The following is a 20,400-nucleotide window of genomic DNA, read 5'->3' as shown; positions in this document are numbered from 1 at the left end:
GAACTATGAGTGATCTATAAACACCTAGCAGGAAGCCAAAGCTTGGGGCTTCTGTAAGTGACTTCCAACTCTTTTGACTAGATGTGTTCCTTACCAGGACCCCTGGAAGCTGCACTCATGGGTTGTTACAATAAACAATTGACTCTATGGGGCATGGGGCTTCTAAGCTAGGGTGGTTACCACATTCATTTGCATGGTCTCATTTCCAGGCTGTCACTCAGGAGTTCTGCAGTGCAAACACTTGCTGAGCAGATATCCCTGATGCTGCCCTACCAGCATGCTTTGTTTCCCATCCTATACTCTTTTAAGTGAAGCTGGTAGCGGGGGCAGCCTATTCAGTTTTGTGAGTTTGATTATCCAGGTCAGGGATCCACAAACTATGGCCCATGGACCAAACTGAGCCTGCACTTGTTTTTGTAAATTGTTTTACGGGAAAAAAACCAGCTCATCTGTTTACATACTGTCTATGGATACTTTCACACGACAATGGCGTAGCTGAATAGCTGTGGCTGCCGTATGGCCCCCAAAGCCTAAAATATTTACTATCTGGCCTTTACTCCTAGTCTAGTTGAGCCTAAGATGACTAAGAAAGTGTTCCATTTACTACTGTGACTTAAAAAAAAGTTAGGAAACTATAAGTATAAACAATCTATTTATAGTATTAGTAAACGTGCCAAACTAAGAACATCCCTAACATCTACATACCTTAGATATGGAGTTTCTCCTGCCTTCTTGTACAACTTCAGACTGTGATGCTGACCCAAATTGAGATTTAGGTGACAAATACCTTAAAAAAGAAATAGTTTACCAAACTTTAAGTGCTTTGAAAGACAAGTGGTATGTACCCAATATGATAAAGCCAGATTAGCTATTTATGCCAAAGGTGGTCTGGTTTGCTGCTTGGCTTATTTATCAGAAAGAGTATGTTCCATCTCCTTGTCTCAGGTATTTTGGTCAGAGCAAAACTTAAGAGGCTAAGTATTGATAATGTAGTGAAAAACAGTAGAAAAGGAAGCAAAAGACAAATCTAAACACTTCTTAATTCTCAAAAGAAATTTAAAAGGTAGATCGCATCAAAACAATGAAAGACTGTACAGTATTCCCAAAAGTAATGGAAATGACATTTTAAATCAGGAAAAAGGATATGTTAGTTTCTATTTAATCATAGAAATTCTACATTTTTTATCTCTACTATTGGGAAAGGGTCCATGATTAGATTCTTTACCATTCTGGAATAGACATTTTGTTATACACACATTTTACATCAACTATCTGCTTAGACACAGAGAGATATATCAACATATCAGCATTAAGAGCATATCTCTAAATTTCTAAGCAACTTTAAAAGGCTGTTGGCCATGAAAATATGAAGTTTGTAATATAATGGAAAATCCTGTAAAAGAAATGAGAATAAAAGGACAGGTTATGAGACAATAAAAATATTTTTAAAACTATAAAAAAACTGAAACATACACACAACTATGCTTAAAAATGGCAGAAATCTCCCAAAATGTTGGCTGTCTTCAAATGGTGATAACTAGGTGATTTTCAAAGATCACCCAGCTTTTATTTTTAAAATTAAAGAAAAAAAAATCTTTGATCACAAATAATATGAAAAACCATAAGTTCCACTGTGTCCCAAAGCACCTACGAGCAGCATATGGTGTGATAAAATAAAATCTAGACAAAGATCTTACATAAAGAACAAATGAATATCCCTCATAGATTAGAGTATCTAGACCACATATTTAGTTGCATCAACCTAAATACTCTGCAAACTTAACAAGAACCACCTTCTCAGTTGATAAGAGAAAACAGGAGTCCAGGGTTAGTCTCATTAATTTGGTTTCCCAGAGCTGAAGAATCCCTTCTGGCAATGCTGGATATGAGTTCCCAAGTATATTTGTAACGAGATAGAATCAGTGCAGATTCAGGAACTCTCCTGGATATTCTTTATTTATAGTAACCAAGTACTGTATGAACACACGCTCATTATAAAAAAATTAATAGAAATGTAGGAAATATATGTCATCATTCCTATCTGCCTCCCCACAAGTAACCAACTTTTTTTAAAAATATGATTTTTATATAGTACACACTGTTTTTTAAAGCAATCGTATTCTTCTGTCGTTTCCTTTTGTTATTTACGTCTTAAAGATCTTTCTGAGAGAGCATATATAGGTCTACTTCATGAAAACAAGTAGTTTACAAGAGGATAGTTACAAAATACACGTAAGAATCACAATACATCCTGGTTACAGGGCAGGGGATACAACTGGGAAAGGGCACGAGTGAACCTTTGGAAATATTCTCTATCTTAATCTGGAGCGTGGTTTATACGTATGTAAAAATTCACCAAAAAGCACACCTAAGATTACTGCACTTTAATGTATGTATGGTATACTTAAGGGGAAAAAAAAATCATTGATTTTAAAATCCCTTTTGGGGCCTCTTCTTTGTCCCCTACCTCAGAGACAAACACTATCTTTAGTTTCTTATTTCTTGCTTTTAAAAAGTTTTACCACACGTTTGTATCCCTAAACACTGTATTCCTTAGCGCTGCATGATTCTAAACTTCATGTATATGGAATCACACTACATGTATTCTTCTACAACTTCTTTCCTTCACTCAACATTTTCCTGAATCACACATGCTCTTCTTAGCTAGAATTCACTTTCACTGCTGGACAGTATTCTGTTCTACGGCTGGCCATGTAGGTGCTTCCGGCTCTTTGCTGTTACGAATAGTACTGCTGGGAACATTCCTGTACATGTCTTCCAAGTTTTTTTTAATGTCCACACTCAAGAGTCACAACGGATCAACCGTTTCCACTCCCACCAAATGTGTAAGTGCCTCTTATCCTCTACAACACTTCATATTCCACAAAGTTTAATTTTTCCAATAGGAGGAGTATAAAATGTTACCTCACTGTAATTTTAATTTGCATCTCCCTGACTCTCAATAAGATTCAATATCTTTTCATAGGTGTTAGCTTTCAGGTTTTAATTTCTGGGAAGTCAAAGTTTTTTGCCTATTTTTATACCGATCTTTTTCTCACTCATAGGTAGCCATTCTCTCATAGTAATTTTTTTTCAGTTAAATAAGTTAAAATATCTTCTTGAAGAGTAAGACTTATCTTTTTATTCTCTAAAGGTGTTTTGACAAAGACATTCTTAACCTTATTATAGTCTAATTATGTTTTGTTCTTTAAAACATCCCTCTCTAAAGATATTCTCTTTCATTATCTTCTTAAAAGTTTTACGGTTTTGTCTTTTTAATACAGATCTTTAATTCACCTTAATTTTTATATATAGTATGAGTAGAGGTGCAAGCTCACTTTTCCCCATATAATCAATTGTCCTAGCAGCATTTATTAAGTTCATCCTTTTCCCACTGATCTCCAATGACAACTACTGTATTAGTTACCCAAAGTACCCCAACACTTATCTCTCACAGTTTCTGAGGGTCAGGAATCCAAGAGCAGCTTAGCTGGGTGATTCTGGCTCAGGATCTCTCATGAGAGTCCAGTCAAGATGTTGGTCAGTCATCTGAAGGCTTGACTGGGGCTAGAGGATTGCCTTCTAATAAGGCTCACTCACAAAGGCTATCCTGGAGGTCTCATTTCATTACTGGCTGTTGACAGAAGGCCTCAGTTCCTTACCAGCTGTTGGTAGAAGGCCTCAGTTCCTTACCATGTGGGCCTCTCCATAGGGCTGCTCAAACATGGCAGCTAACCCTCCCAGAGCAAGCAATACAAAAGAGAAAATCACAGTGCCTTTCAGGACTTAGTCTCTGAAGTGTATAACGTCCCTTCTGGTCATTCTATTTGTATACTTAAGTCCAGCCTACATTCAAGGGGAGGGGACTTGGGCTCTGTCTTTTTAAGGAAGAAATATCAAAGAATTTGTGGACACATTTTTAAAACACCAAAGCTCTCAAAGGCTCCATAAACTGTGTTTGTGCTTCTAAACTACCTATCACGTTGCCTCAATCATTTTGCCTACCCATCCCTGTGCAAATACCACATGTGTTTACTTACTATAAATCTAAAGCATCCATCCCTGGACCATGCCTTTTATTTTTCTTCAGGACTATCTGCAGGCCCTTTCTCTTCCACTTAAATTTTAAAATCAGTATGTCAAGCTAAAAACAAAGGTTGGGATTCTGATTTCAATTGCATCCAATCTATATATCAGTTGGGGGGAATCTCACACTTAGCAATATTATAATATTAGACGTCTTTCAATCCATGAATACTGCTTATTTCTTTAATATAATAGTAAATATAATACAATAGTAAAACTTTATAATGTTCTCCGTAAGATCTTATAGATTTTTCAATAAATTTATTTCTAAGTACTTTTTATTTTCTGATGCTATTATAAACACAATCTTTATTAAAGTCACATTTGCAATAGACTTTTTGTACAGATTTTATATCTACCAAACTTGCTAAACTCTTATTAATTCTAAAAAACGTATCTTTGAACTCTTGGATTTTCTATATAATTATTCCACCTCTAATAACAATAACTTTTTTCCTTCTTTTCCAAGCTCATATCTTTTATTTCCTTTTGTCCTCTTACTGTACAGACTGAAATCTCCAGTACAAAATTGAATAAGTGGTAAATAGCAGGCCACCCAAAGGGGAGTGATTTCAATTTTCTATCATAACATATGATATCTGAAATAAAATTTTTAGTAGACACCCTTTAACAGGTTAAGTTTCTTTCTATTCCTACTTTATTAAGAATTATCACTCCCATGCTTTTCATAGTTAAACAGTTAATAGGTTAACTTGCATTGATTCATTTTCTAAGTCAGCAATGTATTTCAGGAATTGTCATACCACTTCAGCCACATCTCAGAAATCCTGATGTGTAGTATTTTCAGTTTTATATTTCGATCAAGACTTATTCTTTAACCAATGAGTTACTTAGTAGTTTTTCTTAATTTTCAATTCCTTAGTAATCTTTCTGTTAATCGTTTTTAATTTGAAGTGAAATTCATGCAACATTAGAGACATTCTAGTGGGTATTGAAATGGTATTTTGTTGTGGTTTTGATTTGCATTTCCCTAATGACTAATGATGTCGAGCATCTGTTCATAAGTTTATTGGCCATTTTTATATCTTTGGAGAAATGTCTATTCAAGTCCTTCACCCATTTTTAAATTAGGTTGTCTGTCTTTTGTCGCTAAGTTATATAAGAATTCTTCATATGTTCTACAGACTAGACTTCATCTGTTTTTAACTTTAACTTTAATCCACTAGTTTCTCAATTTCTGCTTTTTAAGTTCATCAGCTTATTCTTGTACTTCCAGTAATTTTTTCTTTAAATATTTCGAAGTATATATTTAGATACGTGAAGATTCATGATAATTATATGCTTTACGCAGAATATTATATCAATTGAAATATCTGCTTTTCTCCTTTTAATCATTTTTCTCTTGATTTCTACTGTGCATAATATTGGCATTAACAATACTGATAGATCCATCTGTTTTTTTCTTTTAATAGCAACCATCTCATTTAACTCTGCTCCCCCAATCTGTCTCCATGCCCCAAATCTTTACCACCCCAAATCCAAAATCTCTATGAATTTTGGAAGGAGACAAATTACCTGCACATACTTACTCAGTTGAACCAGAAGCCCTTACATGTTTTTGAAGTCTAGACTGTGATTCTTAAACTTTTCCAACTATGAGTTACTACGGGAAAGCTTTTATCTTCATAAAACCATCTACACTACCACTGCTGGAGGGGCATCGCAGGGAAACTAAATCACTCCACTGTTGACTACCCGACTCACGCTTTTTGTATAATAGAAAAGAACTGTAATGCATAAACTGGGAAAGAGGGTGGGGGAATGAGCTAGATGCCAAATCAAACTCCTTCAGTGAGAATGACCCTTTATGGGACCAGCTTTTCCCACTTGAATCTAAACCAAGAGAAAAAGAAATCCAACTGGTTAATTTTGAGAAAATGGAACAACATGGAAATCCTGTGCAATCAAGATAAAAACAGGCTTCTTATCTCACTTTGTGCTAGCCAGGAACCTAGGCTTTGTGAGTAGCTCTCTTATTTTCACTTTATATTAATCTCAGACCAAGTGGAGAGTATTCATGCAGAGTTCATGGACCAAATTTTGATAATCAGTGGACTACATGCACCAAAAAACACTGACTTACAGTAGATGGTCAATAAATAATTGATAAATAGTCATATTCGCTTACTTCTGAATATCTCCAGTGTTTGTTTGTTTGTTCTTACTTTTCTTTTGCGACTTGATCGTGACTGGATCAGATTTTCTGGAATTCAAGGGAGATGCCAATATACTTCTCTCACAGAAATTGTTCTTCAACAACAGAAAAAGCATAAGCGACATTATTAAAAAGAATTTTATAATAAAATAAGCTATTTTTTTTTAAGATTGGCACCTGAGCTAACATCTGTTACCAATCTTTTTTTCCCCCCTTCTTCTTCTCCCCAAAGCCCCCAAGTACATAGTTTCATAATCTACTTGTGCTATGTGGGATGCTGCCTCAGCATGGCCTGATGAGTGGTGCCATGTCTGCACCCTGGATCCGAAGCAGAGCACGCAAACTGAACCACTCGGCCATGGGGCCGGCCCCTAAAATAAGCTATTAATGTGACGAATTCAGAATCCACAACAGAACTTTTCAGTAATTATGCTCACATTTAAATTCTACACACATCCTTTGAATAATACTAACCACGCAAAAATCAGTATAAAGAAGATTAAGTCCATCCAAGTTGGTCTAAACTAATGGCATTTTTACTCTACATTATAAAACACAAAGGACATGGTGGTACTAATCTCATCAGCTGAAAATTTCTGTTAATTTTTCTAAGGAATAGTTTCATATAATTATTACTACCTTAATCTACAGGGGGAAATTCAAAGAGCTGTGGATATACCTGGAATAAAAGTTAGTTTTATGTAAAAAATAACTTAATTTGGGGATTTAAGGGCATATCAATAAATATTGTGAATATTTACTTGCTGTACCAGCCTCCTAAGTTTCTTGCTGCACTACCGGAAAATTATAATTTGTAGTGGTAGACATTTGGCCTTGGACCACCAAACGTTCCCAACGGTGAACAAATGACAAGCAATACAATATATACTGGAATATATGAGGAAGCCACTTAGTTTAAATCTAATTTGGCCTGAACTTCTTTTTCCAAAAAGGCCTGACACGGCCTATTGAGCATGCACTGTACATCTGCTTTAAATATTTACAATGTCTCAAAGACAAGAATGATGCCCTTAAAGACAGGGATGTAGCTTCCCCCCATATCAGCATTTCTTTAAGGATATGCACCTCTTGCTGGAAACTAAGGATTAATTACTGACCTGCTGTGTTCATCTTGCCCACTGTTGTGCCAGCAAAATAATCCCATGACTGTTGTAAAAGGGACATTCCTGTCATATGTGATGTCTGTTCTGTACACCCCACTTCTTTGGAGTGCTTCCTTTCTTGGGGACGGAAGCCTCCAGTCTATAGTCCTCAGACCCGGCTCATAATAAACTCACCCCCATTTTGATTTACAAATTGATTATGGATTATTCACGGCAACAAGTAAACCAAAAATTCTTCTAAAATATCAATAGATCTACTCTTATAATCCCTGTGAAAATAAGAAGGATTAGAACAATAGACTTGAAAGACAGGTATAAATGACCCCAGAGTCTCCTCTTTGATATATTTTCTTTCCTATACCATTTGTTATCTTACTGGGCAATGTTCTTTATTTAACTTCCTGATTATGTACCATTTCAAAGCTATTCTACTTAAATTTAAAAAGAAAAGTGTATATATATATATATATATAAAAAAGAGCATATATACAAAAAAAGTATATATAAAAAATCTAAAATTTGGGTGTATTAACATGAATGGTAGGCCTCTCAAAAATGAAAAAAAAAAAATCCCAATTCTGGATATACTTCATTGGTAAGTAAATTTTAAGATATTTGTTGTTTGAAAGCAGAGGAATTATTTTTAGAGGCTCTCAAACCTGAAAGCACATCAGACTGCCCTAGATCCCTCTGGGGATGGGAAGCCCTAAATCATACGCCCAGAGATTCTAATTCAGTAGTTTGGGAACAGGTATGGGAGTTTGTATTTAAAAAGAACCCCAGGTGATTCTGCCAGGTTCTTTCAAATCACTGGGTCTCACTGTATCCTTTGGTCTTAAAGTATGTGTTTTATCATCCCTTCTTTCAGTCATTTTCCCTTAGGCAGTAACTTAACTACAGCAAGATAATAAAAGCCAGGTTTAATACACTACTTAAGAATTTAAAGTGTTTCCCTTTCAAACAGTGATTTGCATCCATACAATGGAATATTATCCGACTCTTAAAAAGAATTAGACTATATGTAGTAATATGAAAAATCTCTAATATATATCAAGTGAAAAAAGGCAAGGAAAAAAACAAGTATGATTGATACATCCTTTTTAGGTGAACAAGAAAAAAGTTATTAAAAAACTGTTAATAGTGCTAATCTTTGAGGACTGGGAGAGGAGAGGTGGGAGGGGGAAAAGGAAACCTTCATTTTTCACGGAATAGTTTTTCTACATAAGCTGAATTTACTAACAACATACAAAAGAAGTTTTGAAAGTATACCTGGATTAGAGCAAATATGTAACAATAGGCAAAGAAATGTAATAATACACAAAAAAAAGCTTTGTTTTGTTTTAAGTAAAGCAAAAACATGACAGAAATCACTGCTAGTTATGGTGAACCCTTCTTCAGATCTTTGAAAACCACATAGTCAAAGCAATAGGAATGTTAATACTTCAAAGTCCTCTCCTAAAACTTACAATATTAATGCTTAGCATTCTTGCCAGTTCTTCATCATTTTTCAGCTGTTCTGCCATCTCTCTTTGCCTTTTTTCTGCCTGTCTTTTTTCCTCTTCTTCCTCCTCTGCCAATAATCTCTGTATGTATTCTTCACTGGCTTTGTTCTCTTCTTCCTCATTGGCTCGTCGCTCTGCCTCCACCTTAAAAATGATAAGGAACAATCCTTCTCTGAACTTTTTTAGTATACCTGCAATATTTCTTAATAAGAATAATTAAAAGTAAAAAAAGACAAATTGCCAGGAATGAAAATATCTCAAATAAAGTGCAAATCTAGAGAGGCACATTCCTGCAGAATAGTTCAAGAAGCCTCTTTCCGGAAGCCTTCCCCAGTTAGCCCAACGAAAGCTTAATTAAACCCTAACCCTCCTCTTCTCAGGCCTTATCACATTTTCTACTACACTGTTACATTGGTGCAAATGTTTCTAGGTAATCCTTTTCCTCAGTTAACAGAATGCCACGTTGCTGACTAGCTTAGGCCTAGGTTTCTGAGCCCAATCCTAGCACAGGGGACGGAATGATAGAAACTGACTTAGACTAATCAGGGCCTATCCCTGAAGCCGGGATGAGTCCCCAAACACGGTGGGCGGGAATGCAGTGGCTGCCGAAGAAACCACCGCAGTGGTCACTGCATGATTTATAGAAGAGAAAACAGGCACAGAAAAGCAGGTGACTTCCTTAGACAAGGAAGTGATAGAATGGAGACTCAAACTCTGATTCTAGGACCTAAGGCCATGCTTGTGCTCACTTAAACTATACTTCCTGAAAGAAATAGTATAAGAACCACTTTAGAAATCCAAAGGATTTGACACAAGAATAACTCCTTGATCCAATTTGAGTGAAAGAGTCATGAGGGAAAGTTTGCTAAAGAACTTCTAAGTTGTCTTGCTCTTAAAGTACAGCCGCAGGAAGAGACTGCTGCTTCTTCCGCTGCATGTTGCTGTACACACATCTGAGTTTCAGAACTGTGCAGCCATCTTGCTAGTGGCCTGAGGATAAAGCCAGCTGACAGAAGTTAGTAAAGATCTGGAGCTAGAACTCTGGATGACACCCACCCTGAAGGCCCTGCTACCTCTGGACTTCCAGTTCAATTACAATTTTCTTACTGTTTAAGGTAGTTTGAGTTTTCTTTCATTTTTAGTCAGAAGCATCCTGTTAGAGTGTGTTCTCACTGCAATGTTGTAAGGATTAAGTTATTCCTTTAAAACCACTACTTAAGACACTGCTTAGACAATACAGTGACAATTAACTATCATAATTATTATTTATTAGTTCTTCAGACCTGCATGGTCCAATACAGTAGCCACTTGCTACATGTGGCTATTGAGCACTTGAAATGTGACTAGTCTAAATGGATATTTTTTTTCCTTTTTTAAGATTGGCACCTGAGCCTACATCTGTTGCCAATCTTTTTTATTCCTCTTCTTCTCCCCAAAGTCCCCCAGTACACAGTTCTATATTCTAGCTGTAGGTCCTTCTAGTTGTGCTATGTGGGACCTCGCCTCAGCATGGCTTAATGAGCGGTGCTAGGTCCACACCTAGGATTCGAACCGGCGAAATCCTGGGCCACTGAAGCAGAGCGTGTGAACTTAACCACTGGGCCACAGGGCCAGCCCCCAAATTGGTATGTATTTTAAGTGCAAAATATACAAAAGAGTTTGAAGGCTAACTAAGCAAAAATAATGTAAAATCTCTCATGATTTTTATATATGACTTTATATAATTAAGACCAAATTATATAATGATATATAACTACATATTTAACATATAATTATATTATATAACTACTTTCTATACTGATTACATAAAATATTTTAGATATATTGGGTTAAATAAAATATAACAGTAAAATTAATTTCATCTTTTCTTTCTAAAAAATGTGGCTACTAGAAAAATTTAAATTATATATGGGCTCACACTGTCTTTCTACTGGCCAACAGTGCTCTACACTAAGCAGGAGGGTAGGAATCTCCCAGTACTAGAGAAGTTCAAAGGCGTCACTGTAAGCACTACTTCCTCTTTTCCTATTTAAGTACTCCACAATTAGCCTTTTATGCTCTCCTCATCTAAACCGATTGTGTGTGTCCTCCAGATTCCTATGTGGAAGCCCTAATCCCCAGTGTGATGGTATTTGGAGGTGGGGCCTTTGCGAGGTAACTCCCACACGAGAGTGGAATCCTCATGAAAGGGATTATGCAGTACCCTTATAAGGGACAAAGAGAGATGATCTCTCTCTCTGTCTCTCTCTGCCATGTGAGGATGCAGCAAGAAGGCAGCTGTCTACAAGCGAGGAAGCAGGCCCTCACCCAACATCAGATATGCTAGCACCTTGATCTTGGACTTTGTAGCCTTCAGAACTGTGAGAAATAAAACTGCTGTTTAAGCCTCCAGTCTATGGTATTTTTGTTACAGCAGACTAAGACACCCATAATTTTCCATCCTCTAAGCTCAAAGCTTCAGGGAAATGAAAAAAATCTCATATGCTTAGGGATTACTATCATATAAGAGCACCAATTATGGATAAATAAAGCTAGTTTGTAACTATTTTGAACGCATGTAAAAAACAGAACCTTTATAAAGAACATTAAAATTATTTACATTTCAATATATACTATTTATATAAGCACATAAAACTATATGTAAAACCTGAAACTGAAAACACAGCAGAGAATTTTTCCAAGAAGGAATAACTATTTAGTTCCTACCTTGCTTATCTCCTCTTCATATTCTCTTCTTAATTCCCCAGGTTTACTTAGCAGACGAACTGGCTGATAGTCATCAACTGTTTCAGATCAACAAAGAAAAAATATTACAGGCAACACAAAATTTTACGGCTAGCTTTCATCTCCCATTAAAACTCTATTAATAAAAAATGCAAAATCAAAATAAAGTGTACAATTATTAACAGCCACAGCCAGATTTTCTTTATGAAATTCCATTTTAAAAGAAAAACCAGAGGTTTTTGGTTCAAAATGACACACGAATACATATACTTAACTCTTTCTCTAGAAGCCATTAAAAATAACAATAAAGGAATTAAAAATAAGTAATCCTACAACGGCAAAGAGATTAAAGGAAGGGTCAATCAGTAAACAAGAAACTAACATATTTCTAGAAAATGGGAAGCCAGTGTAAGAGAGGTGATTGATGCAACAGAACGAAGGAACACATAACCCTTGGAAGGGAAAGCTACAGCTGAGGTGAGAGGGGGTCTGCCCAACATACCTGAAGAGCAGCTCAGGCTCAGAAACGCAAGGCACGACACAGTTCAGAGAGATTAAGTGTGGAATGGGGAATTCAAAGTTTATAAACTGTTAAATCAGAATACTTGGCTGGTAGGCATTTCTTCCCGGATATTTGTGTAAGTGCCCACTCCAAGGCGATTTTTTTAAAAGACACTGAATTGTCTGGAGAGAGCCAGTGAAGCTAACGTAAGAGGTGGTGACCCAGAGCAAAGCCCTCTGAAATCTGGCAGTTAGGAGTGGAAAAGCATAATGGCCAGGTTTCCATCTGTTTAACCTCAAACAACGTCCGCCAGGCATCACTGCCTATATATGTACACAGAGCTTTTTTCTAGGGCCTCATTTTTAAATATGAAAGCAAAACCAAGGATCACCAGACATTTGTAATAAACCCACAAGATTAAAGAGAAACATTAAGCTATACAAAAGGGGGGTAAAAAAATCACTCTGGCGTTTATCCAGAAAAAGGGGCAGCTGTTACTCTGGGTGACTGCTGCCATCACCGAAACTCAGGTCCACCATTGCCGTATGTTCTGTTTTTTCAAGACAATCCAGAAATTCATATTTTAATGTGAAATCTCCCAATTTGAAATGTTGGCACTGAATGGATCACAGAAAACATGTCTGCAGGCTTTAAACAGCCTGCATGTGAACAGTTTGCAAATTCTGCAATAGAAGAACTAAAAACAGTGATTTACAACTCCATAACAAGTAGGGGTGAAGTAGGCTAAAGTCTTATTTATTTGAGCCATTAAGCATGAGCCACTTATTTTAGCCATTTGAGACAATACAGTGGAAAACACAGGTGAGAGAAGTATAAGGCTCCTAAAAAGACAGGAGGGGCGAGAAACAAAGCCCAGATAGATGGAAGGGACAGCACTTCTAATAAAGGAGGATACAGACTATGTGCAGAGATGCAGTGCAATATCAGATGTGATAGCCTGGGGGTGGCAAACTTTTTCTGTAAAGAGCAAGAAGATAAATATTTTCTGTTTTGTAGGTTATGCAGTCTCTGTCACAGTTACTCAACTGCTATTGCAGCACAAAAGCAGTCACAGACATAGACAAATGAGGGTAGTACCTGGGTTCCAATGAAAGCTCATTTACAGAAAAAGACACGGGCCAAATGTGGCCTGTGGACCACAGTCTGCTGGCCCCGGGCTTAAAAGATCCCTAATTATTAAAGCACTGACACAGCTATCAAAAACAGACAGTTAAGAAATAAAAACCCCAAATAGCTCTGGAAAATAAGCATATGATTAGGGAAACAGTACACAATAAGGATGTATCATTCACCAAGCAATGCGGTTATAACTGGCAATCCCTGGGGTAAGAAGGTTAAGATGCCTACTTCATACAGTACTCAAATTCCAGGTGAACTAAAGAAAATTTAATAGAAAGAAATAAACCATAAATGACTAAGAAGAAAATACAAGAAATAAATGTAAAATCTTAAGTTAGGGTAGATGTCCTGAATAACTGAAGACATTCCAAAACAATAAAAACTTCTATATGATGAGAAACATCAAAAAGTTAAAAACAACAAACTGGGAGAAGTTATTTGCAAATACATAAATAAGGAGAGAATTAAGCTTCAGAGTATAACAAGAACTTCTACAGATCACTTAAAAAAACTAGAATAATGGGCAAAGGAAAGAAACATGCAATTCACATAAGATGCTTAACTACTTTATAGTAAGCAAAGAACTGTAATTTTGTTAAACATGGAATTTCTGAGATGTTTAGTTTACTTATTTGTACTAAAGGTAAAATTTAAACTAATATCAGTAATTTCTCCAACCACAGACACAACAAATTAAAATCATCTTAATAGGCCTCCAACATCTTGTCACCCAGGGAAGTCCCTACAACATTTTCCATGTCTAGGAATGCTCTGTTTTTAAGTTGTGCTTGCTTACAGGAACCAAGGCAGAACAATGCCAGGTGGCCAAATGGCAGAACCAGTCCAAACCAGAAGGTCCAAGATGGCAATGGGCTTCCATGAGCAAAAAGAAATGTGTGCAAAAGGTGCCATGTGCAAGAAGGGAAGATCTGCGCATGCCCCAAAAGCCTCCCCACAAGCAATGATGTGGAGACCCCTCCCACTTCACATCCCATAAGAACTCTGCTCACCTTCCCTTGGAGAGAAGGGGGTTTTAGAGCATGAGCTCTGTCCCCTCCATTCATTGATCAACGAATAAGGTTTCTGCTCTGCTATTCCAAACCCATTCTATTGGTGTGGGCAGCTCTGGGCAAAAGGACCCACTGTGGGCCACCAGTCCCTTGGGGCTCGGTGACAATCTAGATGCAGCAATTATTTGCTATTTCTTAAACAATTTCTAAGTGTATGAGAAATCTGAAAATATCAGTTTTGTAGACTAAAAGTGATAGTCAATTTTACACACTATTAAGACGGTGAATTTCTGTCATCTGTTGGAAACAACTCTCAACACTGCTCAGTTTTGGTTTAACGCTAAAACTTCTGTTGTAACCCACTGAAATTCAATGTTCCCACTGTACTTAATATTGCTTTCTTACGGTGAATTTTCTTCCTGCGCAGCTAGGATTCATTAAAGAAAATTTATCCTCATACTTTTTACTTTATTCTGAAGGAAAACCCAATTTAATTAAAGAACTGAATGTCCAATATTGGACCAAAAATAAAAATAAATAATAAAACCTAACTTTAACAATTAAGCTATGTACAAAATTATTCTTCCATCCCTCAACTTGACTCTGCTTGCATCATCACGGAAATAAACCATTTTCTTTTTCTAATTAAATTTGCTCACCTCTTATTTTTTTATTTTGAAAAGTTTTAAACCACATAAAAGTTGCAAAAATATTATGATGAACCCCCATTTACCTTTAATTTAGATGTGCCAAGTGTTAAATTGTCACAGTTATGTCTCTCTAGTGTGTGTGTACATTTAAATGTATATATATTTTCTGAACCATTTGAGAGTAAACTGCATAGATCGTAATCCTTCATCAAATACTTAAGCATCTACCTCCTAAGGTAATGTTCTTATCCTTATAACAACACAATAATCTAATTCAAGAAAATTAACTTTGATACAAAACTAGTTATGTAATAAAAATACAGACCATATGCAAATTTCACCAATTATCCCAATAATGTCTTTTATAACACTTTTCCTAATCCAAGATCACACACTGCATTTAGTTGCCATTCTCTTTTAATCTTTCTTAATCTAGAACAGTTCTTCAGCCTTTGCCTTCACAACAGTGACATTTTTGAAGTATGGACCATGTTTTGCAGGTCTCTCAATTTGGGTTTTTGCTTTCCCACAATTAGATTCAGATTATGCCTTATACATATCATATCAGGAGGCATATGACATCAGTTTGTTCCAATGATGATAACTTTGATCACTTGATTGCAGTGAACATTGGCCAGATTTCTAAACTGTATCCTTTCCACTTTTGTAATTAATAAGTAGTCTGGATACTTTGAGAGTGTATGAATCTTCTGTTCCACCACAAAATTTCAGGCAGGCGTTTTGCTATCTATTAGTGATTCTTGCTTGCATCAATTATTACACTGATAATTGCAAAATGGTAAGGAAATTTAGACAGTCTAGGGTTGATTGTTCCCTTCTGTAGGATTATTTTTTGAGAAGTTCAAATGTAGAACTCAAAGACTACCTCCCTCCATCACATTAATCCATTTTCAAACACTTCATTTTTAAAAGCCATCTCACATATGATTTCTCACAATCCTCTTCTATAAATAAAGAACGATAACACAAAAGTGAATGAGCAGGTACAAGGTTAATACATAAATACAAATTATATTTTTATGAACTACCAGTGAACTGAATAAAAATTTTTAAAAATTCAAAAGCCATACAATAATTAGGAATAAATTTAACAAAAGATGTGTACAGTAGTTTTCTAGGGCTGCCACAACAAAAATATCACAGACTGAGTGGCTTAAAATAACAAACTTATTCTCAGTTCTGGAGGCTGGAAGTTCAAAATCAAGGTGTCAGCAGGACCAAGCTCCCTCTGAAACCTGTAGGGAAATCCTTCCTCGCCTCTTCCTAGCTTCCAGTGGTTTGCCGGCAATCTTTGGTGTTCCTTGGCTTGTAGATGCCTCACTCCAACCCTCTTCTTTAAATGGTGTTCTCACTGTGTGTCTTCACATCATCTTCCTTCTGTGTGTCTGTCTGTGTGTCCAAATTTCCCCTTCTTATAAAGACACCAGTCATAACAGCTTAGGGCTCACTTTCATGACCTTAACTTGATCAGCTCTGTAAAGACCCTACTTCCAAATAAGTTCACATCCTAAAGTATGAGGGGTTAGGAGTTCAACATATCTTTTTGGGGGAGACACAATTCAACACATAATAACCTGAAATACATCTTCACTGAAAAACTACAAAACATTATTAAGAGAAATTAAAGAAGACCTAAATAAAAAGAGACATACTATTTTCATGGGTGCAAGGGTTCTATATTGTTCAGATGTCAATTATACCCAAATTGATCTAGAGTCAAATGCACCCCAATCAAATTCCTATCAGTCTTTCAGTAGATATTGACAGCTTTATTAAAATATATGGAAACAGAAAGGACCTAGAATACCCAAGCAAACAAGAAAAATAATAAAATTGGAGAACTATAATTATGTGCCTTCAAGACCTACTATAAGGCGACAGTAATCAAGACAGTGTGATTTTTAACCCTAGAATCAACAAATAGATCAATGGAATAGAACAGACCAACACTTGCAAGAAAAGCCTTTCCAACAAATGGTGCAGGAACAATTGATACCCATACAGGAAAAAATTAACCTCAACCTCTAACTCACATAATATTCAAAAATTAATTTGAAATGGGCCACAGACCTACATAAAAAAGCTAAACTATAAGCTTTCAGAAAAAAACAGAGGAATATTTTTATATTCCTATAGAGGCTAGGTAAAATTTTCTTAGAACACAGAAAGTAATAACCAAAAAAGGACAAGTTTATGAATTAGACTTCATGAAAATTAAAAATTTTAGCTCATCAAAAGGCACCATTAATAAAACAAGCCATGGACTATAAGAAAATATTTATTACATTATCTGGCAAAGTATAGGTATCCAAAATCTATAAAGATCTCCTGCAACTCAATAATACAAAGATAAACAACTCAAGGGGCAAAAGATTCAACGAGACACTTCACAATGAAAGATATACAAAAGGCCAATAAACAATAAAAAAGACTCAACACCATTAGTCACCTGGGAAATGCAAATTAAAACTATGAGACACTACTACACATCCATCAGAATAATTAAAATTAAAAAGACAGAAAACACAAAATGTTGGTGAAGATTTCTAAGTGAACTGAATGTGTCTCCTTCAAAATTTATATGCTAAACACCAGTCACAATGTGACGGTATTTGGGGGTATGGCCATGTATTTGGCCAGTATTTGGGTACGGCCTTTGGGAGGCGGAGCCCTCATGAATGGGATTAGTGCCTTAATAAGATTTAACAAGGTTTGTGGTAGATGTAATTCAGTTCATAGTAGTAGGGTGGGCCCTTAATCCAATTATCATCGGTCTCCTTATAAGAAAGGAAAGAGAGCCAGAGAGGAGAGGGCCAGTACAGACAGAGACACTCAGGGACAACACCACGTGAGTATGGAGGCAGAGACTGGAGTTACGCAGCTGCAAGCCAAGGAACACTACAGACTGTCAGCAATACCCAGAGGCTGAGAGAAAGGCATGAACAGATTCTCCCCTGCAGCCGTCAAGAGGACAAGTCCCTGTTGCCACCTTGATTTTGGACTTCCAACCTCCAGAAGTGCGAGAAAATAAACCTGTATTATTTTAAGCCACCTAGTTTGTGGTACTTTCTTATGGCAACCCAACGACACTAACAGAATTCCATTTATATGAAGTTCTAGAACAGGCAAAACTCATCTATGGTAGAAAAAAATAAAAACAGTGGTTGACTTTTGGGGGGTAGGGGTAGAGACTAATTGGAAGGGACAGGAGGGTACACTCGGGATGATGATAATGTTCTGTTTTTCTACAAGCGTTTGTGTTACAAAGGATTACACATTTTTGAACAGAGAAGGTATAATTAGGATTGGTGCATTTCATTACATGTAAATTTCACATTAAAAGAAAAAGGTTATAAGCTAATATTGATCTCTCTATATATACTTACATATTTAAGGGAAAGTGAAATAACTGAAAAAATAAGATTGATGGATAGACAGATGAAAAGATATAAGACATAGCTAGAACAGTAAGATGCTAAAATTTTCCATAAAATGCTGAAAAAAAATAAGTATACTATCAAAATTGCTAGAAAAGAAAGAGAGAAACCAACTGTTGGCAAGGGTGTGGTGCAACTACAACTCTCATCCACTACTGGCAGGAGTGTAAATTGGTAAAACCACTTTGGAAAACTGCTTGGCAGTTATCTCCTAAGGCCTACCCTACCAGTAACATGCCCCAAGGGGTGGTCTTAGGGGCTACTAAATATTCAAATTCAGAAAACAACCAGAGAGGGCCAGCCCTGGTGGCCTAGTGGTTAAGTTTGGTGCACTCTGCTTTGACAGCCAGGGTTCAGTTCCCAGGCGTGGACCTACACTACTTGTCTGTCAGTGGCCATGCTGTGACGGTGGCTCACATACAAAAAAAAAAAAAAAAAGAGGAAGATTGGCAACAGACGTTAGCTCAGGGCAAATCTTCCTCACCAAAAAATTAAATAAATAAATAAAATAAAATGACCAGAGAGCCACATTTGGCATCAATCTAACAGCATGAAAGCAAAGAAGCCAGGTAATCCTTGCTCCTCAGAAGCCAACATCTCTTGTGTCAACTATACAGGCACAAGGTTCCCCACAGGGAACAAGCTCAGTTAGAATGGTCACTACATCCAGAGAAGCACAAAGCATAGTATCCCAGTCAATATTTATAATTCCTCCCAAGAGAGAGGCAACTTTTCAATTGGGATCATTTTTACCTTAAGCAATGTCACCTACTAACATCATTGACATTCTAACCCTCATTAGGTTTTTGGGAGAACAAAGCTAGAGATTTAATCAAAGGTCAGATTCTCATGTAACACAGGAAAGGATTTAACTCTTTATCCACATTCTATGACCTCAAAATTCCACTCATAGATCTATGAACATATCCAACAGAAATGTAGACATATGTTCACCAAAATACAAGTATAAAAATGTTTACAGGGGCCCAGGTCAGGGAGAGTGGCCACACACTCTGCTTCAGCAGCCCAGGTTCCCAAGTTCAGATCCCAGACATGGACCTACTCAACTTACCAGCTACGCTGTGGAGGTGTCCCACGTACAAAAAAATAGAGGAAGACTGGCTCGGATGTTAGCTCAGAGCTAATCTTTCTCAAGCAAAAAAAGAGGAGGATTGGCAGTGGATGTCAGCTCAGGGCAATCTTCTTCAGCAAAAAAAAAAAGGTTCACAGTAGGGGTCAGCCCAGTGGTGTAGTGGTTAAGTCTGCGCGCTCTGCTTTGGCAGCCCGGGGTTCATGGGTTTTGATCCCAGGTGCAGACCTACACACCACTCACCAAGCCACACTGTGGCAGCACCCCACATACAAAATAGAGGAAAATGTTAGCTCAGGGACTATTTTCCTCAAGCAAAAAGCGGAAGATTGGCAAGAGATGTTAGCTCAGGGCCAATCTCCCTCACCAAAAAAAAAAAAAAAAGGTTCACAGTAGCACTAGTCATAACAGCTAAAACTGCCCAGTATCAATGGAAATAGAATTTTTCATTGCTTTCACTATTTAATATCCATAGAACATAGGACTATATAGCAATGAAAACAAAGAAACAGCAGCCACATATATCACAGATAATCACCAATATAATGGGAAGCTAAAGCAGCCAGACACAAGAGTCCAAGATTCCACTTTTTAAAAAGGTTCAGAAACAGGCAAAAGTAATTTACGGTGTTACAGGTCAGGACAGTAGTTACAGGAATGGTGAGTAAATAGAAATGGGAAGGGAGCCACAAGGAGGACTCATGAATTCTGGTAAAGCTCTGGGTCTTAACAGGAACGCTGGTTACACAGACATGTTCACTTTGAAAATTCATCAAATGGCAGACTTATGATCTGTGCACTTTTAATAAAATTTACATTAAAAACAAAGTGAGGAGGATCACCTTGATGGATGGTAGAGTGAAGAGATCTACAGACCTGTTCTTCAACACAACCATAAGTGGAGAAAAGCATAAAAAACTGGTCATATAAAGCCCCTG

The 20,400-nt window shown here is 36.7% G+C and overlaps 1 protein-coding gene across 1 annotated transcript in view; it reads right to left on the bottom strand.

Annotated features, from left to right (window-relative positions):
* The window catches only part of RNF168 (ring finger protein 168), a 31,185-nt gene that overhangs the window by 3,732 nt on the left and 7,053 nt on the right, over positions 1–20,400 (bottom strand). Inside the window, exons 2-5 of the mRNA XM_070243525.1 lie at positions 11,595–11,671; positions 8,853–9,032; positions 6,236–6,357; positions 706–787 (exon numbers count right to left, since the gene is read on the bottom strand). Coding sequence (XP_070099626.1) covers positions 706–787; positions 6,236–6,357; positions 8,853–9,032; positions 11,595–11,671 — 461 coding nt within the window. The remainder of the gene's footprint in view (positions 1–705; positions 788–6,235; positions 6,358–8,852; positions 9,033–11,594; positions 11,672–20,400) is intronic.

The sequence above is a fragment of the Equus caballus genome, chromosome 19 (assembly GCF_041296265.1).
Source record: "Equus caballus isolate H_3958 breed thoroughbred chromosome 19, TB-T2T, whole genome shotgun sequence".
Taxonomy (NCBI): Eukaryota; Metazoa; Chordata; class Mammalia; order Perissodactyla; family Equidae; genus Equus; species Equus caballus.
This window is presented reverse-complemented; position numbering and strand designations above follow the sequence as displayed.